This window comes from Hylaeus anthracinus, unplaced genomic scaffold (assembly GCF_026225885.1).
Source record: "Hylaeus anthracinus isolate JK02 unplaced genomic scaffold, UHH_iyHylAnth1.0_haploid 27319, whole genome shotgun sequence".
Classification (NCBI taxonomy): Eukaryota; Metazoa; Arthropoda; class Insecta; order Hymenoptera; family Colletidae; genus Hylaeus; species Hylaeus anthracinus.
Genome location: NW_026535126.1, coordinates 178 through 9,470, shown reverse-complemented (window position 1 = coordinate 9,470; position 9,293 = coordinate 178). Strand labels below are relative to the sequence as shown.

The 9,293-nt window shown below is 40.2% G+C and overlaps 1 protein-coding gene across 1 annotated transcript; it reads right to left on the bottom strand.

Annotated features, from left to right (window-relative positions):
- Positions 1 to 530: 530 nt before the first annotated feature.
- LOC128893281 (splicing factor 1-like) lies at positions 531 to 8,449 on the bottom strand (the record flags this gene model as incomplete). Its single annotated transcript, XM_054154135.1, has 3 exons — positions 531 to 3,939; positions 4,584 to 4,877; positions 8,215 to 8,449. Coding segments are annotated over 3 exons (873 nt in total), but the record flags the coding sequence as incomplete, so codon positions are not given.
- Between the last annotated feature and the right edge of the window lie 844 nt (positions 8,450 to 9,293).

The window sequence follows — 9,293 nt, the reverse complement described above, 5'->3', positions numbered from 1 at the left end:
AGGATCCTTTGGAACCGTGCAGGCTTTGGGGAAAGCTTTGTAGAGATTCGTCTCGTTACTTGCGTAACCTTTTACCTGATGGGAACGTCATTAAGAAGACCGATCTTATGTACTTTTTTGCGGCTGACGGACCAGGGTGTCGTCAACCCTTATTTCCGAACAGGGGTGAAAGTTTCCGCTGCCAAGAAACGTAAACTGATTAACCCTTTGATTGCCACCCTTTCGGCAAGAGTTCTTTGAATGAATAAACATGTTGAAATATTGTAAATTAAAATACTTAAAACAAATGCAAATCTTATTTTTAATAACAAGCCCGCTAAATGTATAAAATACAAATTAATAAAATACAAAAATTTGTCTAGAGTGATACGATGACCTTTGCAGTATACTTACACGTAACGATGAAAAATGTAAACATAATTAGTTATACTGAAAAATATAAATCAAAAGGGTAAAAATCTAACGAGAGACGATGGACAGAGTCAGGTAAGGATGAATCAGCAGAAAGACACACACGTCGACAATCATATTTTGAAATACATTTTTTATTTCGACTCGGTCAAAAACTACGATAACAATAGGTCGGTAGATATGTATATCGGAAATCATTCTTGGGGGAATGTTCGTCGTCGGCGCGCGAGGCAAGAAAAAAATTAACGAATTAAATCGTGGCCGACGCGTCGAACGGATTTTCGGTTTTTCGTTTGATGAATTTCGATGTGAAACCGTCCCGGCGCTGCGCGCTGCCGCGACGACGGAATTTTACTTCGTTGAATCGCAAACAAACTTCCGCGAGATTCGATTCCATTTTCCGTCTCTTATCGTCGCGACGCGATTTACGTTAGTTTCCGTCGTTCCCCAGCGAAGAAACTTGGAGAGTACGACTAGGACCGCGACGTAAACCACGCCGCGATATTGCACGAGCCCGCAGTTCGAATCGATCGCGTTATACTATGAAAACATAATCGAAAGGTAGAAGGCGCGCCAAGCGTTTGTTGGACAGCTGGCCAAAGGGTGTTGCTCCGTAATTAACCCCCTCGTGCCCGTATATAGCGAGCATTATTTATTCTTCTTTTACCACGCATCAGTCTATTTTGTCGCAAATATTACGATGAGATTTCCAACAAAATTGTTTAACAATCATTCGCTCTGATGCAACGCCCTTCCAGTTTTATTTTCGATAGCATCTTCAAAAAAAAAAAAGAAGATTAATTTTTATGTTAAAAGTGGTGACAGTAATTGTGTAAAGTACATATTAACATAAGAATCGAGGAATACATTGTGATTAAGTTAATAAATGGAAAAATGTTCATCGTTGATTTATAAATTCAAAACGGTTAACAATAAAACAATATATAACGTATAGTTAAATTAAGAATAATGTGGATACATCCTTTTACGAGATTTTCCAGATTATTCTTAGTTTGAATAAGTTTTGAGGTTGACAATTACGTTGCTTCTTGAATTCTTAATAATAATTTACAAGTATACTTGTATTTCGTTTGTTTAGTCGTTAGAACCAATTTATGTAACAATATTATTATTGTAACGATACGACGCGAATAGCTGTTTTCAATATTTACAATACAGATTTTGTACAGATTAATGCAGACTTTGAAATAAAATAAATAATAGGAATGATAAGGTAATTGAAAAAGGAAACGATTAATTAGTCTTAGATGTAGATAGGAACTTTATTCTTACCATTCAATGTTTATGCAAGATATACTTCCGCTGTCAACCGCCCTAAATTTATAAATTTCAATTCTTTACATTAGAGAAATCGTTGGACGCTACATTCCTGAATTCTAATGTTATATGTGTTTTACACATTTTGCTATATTCATTTTATTGATCAAAAATAAACTTTTTGTTCTGAAACTGTAATAAAACTGCTTGTTAAGAACGTGTAAAACCGTGAATTTTATTCTAAGCACTTCTTCTTATCGAAACTATAATTTAAATTATTTAAACACAATTATTTTATAATTCTATTAAAAACTTCCACTAAACATTGATATAACCGATGTATAAAGCTAAAAGAATAACCTTTGAAAAATCATAGCTCATATGTAGAATAATAACGATATAGATTTTCTGGGACAGCGTTGCACCGAAAACAACATAATGGACACGAAAGGGTTAAGTAAAGGTTCGCAACCAAAAGAGTAGCAATTTCTCTCTAGAAAAACACAAATCGTAAATGTAGAGCGACAGTTTTTCATACGACAATTCGTTTTCGAGGAAAATGACAGAATATTCGTCGAGTATGCGTGAACTTATGTATGCTACTATTTAACACACTTCTGTTCATAAAAATCGTATAAACGAACGATAAACTACGACATTTGACGCTAAAATCGGTATATTACAGTTCTCGGTATCGAATATATTAGCACAGACGAGTAGGATTTTATTTGTGGTTGTACACTTGGGATAGGAGTACTATATGTACAATAACAATTTATTCACTACGTGAATTCGATTATCGTGAATCAATTCGATTGCATACTTCAGATTGTAATTTTATTAAAAAAATAATATACGAAAAATTAAGCTACTTATCGTGTCTTCTCCCAAATTACGTATTCAGCGTGATATACATGAGCATAACTTTGTTTAAAATGCAGCTTTAGAAATGTTTATTCTTTTCAAACGCTTCTTAAAAAATAATAAACAAACGAGCGTATGGACTGTCTCAATTGGTTTAATTTTAAATGCTTAAAAATTGTTTCTTTGTACATCATCAAATTCAGCTTAAGAAACTACATAAAAGTACAAAGCTTCCAAATTTTTGTCAGACTAACTACTGGTAGCTGATTTTTATGGCGACGACTTCCCTTTAGCGATGATTGTCAGAATATGTGTGAATAATTGTGAAATTTACCTTGGTTTCTTTCTGTCGGCAGTGTCCATACCCATCAACCCATGAATTTCGGAGATCCTCGAATCCACGCGATGCACAGCAATTTCAACGTGATCTACTGAAAATACTGAGAACGGTAATGCCTACCGATTCTAGCGTCTACCAACTGCAAAATCGCCATAGCTCGGCGAATATCCGGTGTCCAAAGTGACCGATTCATCGTCCCGAAGTTTGGCCAGCCATCTTCGAAACGTCCGTTCCCGATTCGTCGCACCTCGCGTAGTTCGTCGACAGTGATGAACGACTCGATGAAACGACAATGCTCTATCTATGTACAGTGTTATATACATCATCATCGTCGTCACCATCACCCAGGCCACGCGTCCCCACTCACACCAGCATTGCACTCAGGATCCGTTCTCACGCTTAACTAGAAATCAGCTCGCTCTAAAGGATTCGTTGAGACACAACCAGCGAAAAGGATCCATTCGGGATCGAACCGTATCGTCGCGAATAGATCCGCGATCAAACACGCGCACCGGAGCGTGTCCCTGTACTCTTTTTTATTATTTTCGTTTTTAATGCCCACTAGTAGCTAGTTTCGCTCGGTGGCGAGCCAACACGTCGCACCAATCACAGTTTGCCGATCGACGGTGTCCCTATCTCTCTCTCGGCGAGCTAGGGGACACCCTAGATGAGAGGCTGGTTCGATGTACCAGACTCTTGGTATCAGTAAGGCCTCCAGACGTTGTTGTACGGTCTGACCTCTTCCTGTCTGACGCTACAGCTGTCCGCGACCGCTCTCTGCTCCGGGCTCTCCGAGTTTTGAAATTGGTTCCCGTACAGCTGAGAGTAGAGGATGCTGGGAAGCACCCCGGGCGTCGGGAAGTAGTTGCCATAGTTCTGTCCGAAGGCTTGTTCCTCGTGCACGGGGCTCTCGGTGGTGCTGGAGTCCGTGGACAGGGACTTGGGCGAGACGTAGTCCTGGTACCTCTGGCTCGGCGTACCGGACAACAGGCTGCTCAGTGGGTCCAGCGGGTCCGTAGGGCTCGTCGTCGTCGAGTCAGGCACCACTGTTCACGAAAGAAAGAAAGCGGCTTTTGTCTTTAGTTCTCTACTCGTTGGGGGAATTGGGATGCGGTTCAGACACTCTACATTAAAATACGAAGCACCTTATATAGAAACATTCTTACCAAGCCGATTCTTTGCATTCACTTGGTTTATCACATTACCGGCCAATAATCTCAATAACCGTATTTCTGATATTTTCGAGGAGAGACTCAAGTAATGAGCTAGTTTGTGATAAATTCATATTTATTGAAGTAATGATATTTTAATTTATTGGACAGGGTTTTCAAACAAGTGAATTAATGATTTACTTAAATTTTTCTTTCGTCAAAGTGCCAGCCCTTAGTAGCGTACACAGCAGCGCACACTCGAGGCCTCAATGTTAGGTATCAAGGTATCAATTTTTTCCAAGTTTCAGATTTGACTGCCTTTCATTTCTCTCGCAGTGGGTGCATCCCACACATAACCGATAAAGAAATAATCCATGTAATAGTGTTAAGCTTAGCATGGTAAATAATACAACCGTCACCCTTACATGGATCACGTGGTTCATTGGGAACCTTCTATATGAACAGAATTATAGTTTTATGGCAGTGAAAGTGTTAAGCAACCAGTTAGAGGAGAGGATGAGAAAATTAACGAGACTTACGAGAAGACACCGCTGAGAACGCATCCTGCTGTGCCGTGGTTCCCGTGCCGGTGTCGGAAGCGACGGTAGTGCCCGCTGTCGAATCCGGCGCCGTCGGCGTGTTCATGGACGCGGTACCCGCGAAAGACGCCAATGACGATGACGGCGGCGGTGGCGGTGGCGGAGGAGGCAGCGGGGGTGGAAACGACGCCTGTGTAGCACACGACGACAAAGGACCAGGAAGATAACCAGCGTAACCGGCCGTGCTTCCGTATCCCCATGAATTGCTCGCAGTCAGACCGAACTGCGACATGTCTGAAGAGATCGTATGACTCGTGTATAAAAAATGTTGCTAGCCTTGGTGGGTTTTTAACAGTACACTTGTGTGTAAAATTACAAAAACTCCACTCTTTTCTGTGATTCCAAGCTCCCCGTGAAAAATAACGCCTGTATGCAAATGTTCGTAATTTTAAATCACATTTACATGTACCCTTCTGACATCTGGCCTTCCGACCATCATGAATTGTATACGCTACGCATCACGAGGCAGAATTGTTAACATTGAGTCGAATTCAACTAAATCATCGAGCACAAGACTTATCCATATAGAAATTGATAAATTATTCTCGATTTGCTCGTCTTATTTTCTCCGATAAAATGTGACGTGTACATATTTTAGTCATATTTTGGATGAGAAGATAATCGAAACTCAATGGGCCTGACGGATTTCATCGGTATTGGCATGATTTACGCAAGCTAAAATTAACGCAAGCTGAAACACAAATGGAGAGTCCTGACTCTAGGAAGAATGTGCGTAGATCTGTTGGAAGAGCGAAACAAAGGCGATTACAGTACAACCGTGGTTGTACTTTGATACTTTCCACAGAACGCAAATCCAGAGCTCATTTACGAGAGAAAGAGGAATGTCGGTCGTTAAGCGGTTGAAAGAGTCGACGCACAAAGACGATTGCCGTGGTCACAGACAAGGACGACGAGAATCGACGAATAATGCGATTCTTGGTCGATTCGAATCATTTTGCGTGCGTTTACATCGATGGGACCGCGCTTCTTTCGCGCACCCTCGTGGCTGGATTTATTTTTGCAGCGTATAGGCAGCGCATCCTCCGATAGATTTTCCAATGAGTTGCGGAGCTGAAGGCAGGAAGGTCGGGCACGGTTCGCGAGGTGGGGGTCCGGTCGGACAGAAAACGAAGGGCGGCCAAGCTGGAGATCAAAGGGTTGGTCATCCCCGCGTAGCTCTGGCCAACTCAAATAACCGAGCTCGCCTCTCGACTGGCGCCACTGGTCCGTCGTGTCGAGGAAAGCCTAACCCTAAATACTGCAACCCAGCATGCTTTCGCGTCGTTCGTTCAATTTTCACCCTGGCTTCACCCTTTTCTGCTAGGTAATCGTCGTCGAAGGAGCTTTCCCTTGCACGACGGTGATTTCATGTTTTCGATTAATTTCAGGTATTTTTCAGGTATTATATCTACAAAACATTTGTTTTGCCCAGATCTTAAATACTTTCGAGAAATTCAGTAAATAAAGGGTCAAACAAATTTGTAAAATAATATGATGACACGTCCGAAGCAAACTATGCGAATGAGCAGCTTCCTCTAAAGTACCTGTATCTTTTAAACGGGTGAATTTCCGAAGTTAAAATTTTATATTTGGTGACCTTCCACGCTCTTCACTAACATCCTCCTTTAATATCGATTGGGCCTCTCGGAATATTATCCATATAATCAGTGGTTATAACGTGAACCGCGTCATAGCTATATGATTCAAATGAAATCTTTCCACGTCAATCGATAGTTGTCTCGCTCTTATCAAATTTCTGGGTGGACCACTGATATCGCAAAAATGCGCTTCTTAATGTGAAACATCGACTTGCGAAAATAAATTCTACCCGTCGATGCATGTTGCTGTCCGATATCGCAAAATTTGCAGCAAGATGTCCGAAACTCGGCTGGTCACGTGTTTCACGGGATACGGACGCGAGCTATCGATGTCCGATGCAGTAAAAAACGTTAATAAAGGAAATACTCGGCGTGCTTGATACTTTATCGGGAAATTTTCCGCGTTATCGCGTTTAGATCAGAAGGTGACTCATTAAAGCGGGCCTCGAATATTTTCCGTGCGGAGATTTCTTTCGTGAGAAGATACTAAATTACGTGCGCGAAAAATTTATTCGCGGACCACAGATTTGGAAACATCGTAAGAGTTAATTATAGATCTTTTCTACTACGTGAGAACAAAAAACGAAATCTTTGTACTTCGCATTTCCCTTAAACGTATAATTTTGTATCATCTACAATTTCGAAACTACAAAATTTTACAAAAGTATTTATAGTTATGTTAAACGATCTTTTAGTAAAAATTCGTGGGGAAAAAATAATTCGTAAGAACCGTTCTCCATAAAAATGATAAAAAAAATATTTTGAAAATGGCTAGAAAGTGTCTCGATAAGACGCACCTCGATAGAAAGCTGTTCTTCCAGCGCGTCAAGACATTCCGTACGAAGTGTGCTCTTGTACCTATCATCTTATACAAACACTGCTTTTCGCTTTTTTAAAGTGTCGATACCAGAGTGAGTATGATACTTTATATGTTTTCTTTCTACATAACAACGTGTCACACTTTTTTGTATAGGTTTCGTTATATCCACCAGTTTTCAGTTTGTTTTTTTTATGCTATTCGCATAAAAAAGGGAACACGTATCTTTGAAAGATTTACGCTCGCGTAAGTTCATTATGTATAATCCTTAACAAAGTTTGCTGCTAGACGTACGATACATTCCCAGAAATGATATCTGAGTTAAAAGGGTTAAGGATTCAAATCCGAGATGTTTCCAAAAATGCTGCAAATTTTTCTCGAAGAGTTCCATCTGCAAGTGCGTGATGTTACACGTGCAAATCTGCGAATCCCGTTGCAAACGTACAGAGAACCAGGGGGTTACCACCCCGAAACGACGGAGCCACCCCGACAGGCTCACCGCCGCTCCCGTGGCAACCCCTTTAATATAATATTTAATCTAGCTTTGAACAGGCTTGCGGTTTCCGCCTCTGGAGTCGAGAAGCTGGCTTGCAAGCCTATCCGAAAGCTCCGCCTGTATCCAACGGAGGCCAACAGTGTCTGCGCTTGGAAATATTTCCGTGCTCCCAGAGAAGCGCTTCTTACTGTATCAGCAACGAATTTAATTTTGGAAACGGTCTGGGATATCGCTTCGCGGATTTCTGGAAGCGAGAGTCTCGGGTAATTTTATACTAGACGTATAAGAACGAAATTTATATCTATCCTAGTGCTAGATGTAACGATATAAAAAAGTTTCTTATTCTGAATCGTGATTCTTATTAATATTTAATCGAAGACTGAACGTTAATATATGCATTGTAAATATTCAATTCATTCGGAGACGTACATATTTAATGTATTTTACTTCGAGAATGATTTAATATCTGTAGGAGACGAAGATAAAGCATAAAACATAGGTGAGTGCAACCAACATGTTTGGGGAAAATGATAAGGTCGCTTTTTGCTCCACGAGTGACATTGTGAATCGTCCTGCGTGGATTTTTCGTTTCCAAGATAGGTCCAAAAATGCTCATTTTTGAGCGTTCTCCTTTCATTGTCAATGTATCGAGATACTTACTTTGACAGTTGCCCGGCATCGCATGTCGAAACGACGACAACGGATCCCGTGGCTGCAGCGGATTCGGTAACGGCTGAAGAGGATTCGGCAAGGGTTGCAGGGGATCCACCAAGGGCGAAGCGAAAAACGGACCACCCCTATGGGAGGCAAACGCGTACGGATGGAACTGCTGCTGCTGCCCTAGAAGAAAAAACACTGCGATCAACCGTGCGCTTGTCCACTGGACTTCCGGTACCTAGCATCAATCGTTCTCGTGACACTTTGCAACGTTTAGCATTTTATAGACCTTTTGACCCAATTAACTCTTGTCATAAAGCTATAAGCTGAATTAACGACAATGATTCTTAATATTCCACACAATACCTGGATTCGGAGCGCTAAGATAATATTTCGATGGTAAAAGAAATTTGGAAACCAATTTTATTTTTCTCTTAATGGAACGTTCACCGATTTCAAAAGTTATTTAGGACAGACGTGCCTATCGGAAAGATACGAACGCGAATAAGTACTCGTTAATTTAAAGCGAATGAATGTTTATACAAATTGATACATTTCTCAATACAGAAAAAGAATTTAAATTTAAATGAAAGCATGTCTTATCTTCCAAACGGTACAACATATATTATGATATAATATAATTATATATAATACCGATAAGAATTACATATTTAAATGAACAAATTATACGTATACGTATACGTACGTCATTTATGAGGATTTTAATGTCAGTATTTTATCCAGTGATAAAATTAAAGAATTTACTATAAATTTATTATACATGTAATTATATATAAAACATTCACGTATCTAAACATATATATTTATATACATTCTGTTTAGTTTAGCGAGACCACGGGTTTGATGCCCACAGTCCAATCGCAAGAACATCATCATTTCGAAACGTCTGATTCTTATACCCCTCGTTTGCCAGAAATTGAAACTGCTCCTGTCAACTTCCCATCTCTTCGAGTCGTCTTTGAACTTATAATCTTTCTATTTGTCATCATCGACACTGGGTATCCTCATCAGTCGTACCTCCTCTCATCGTATATCCTGAAACTTTCTCAAAACTACTGTCG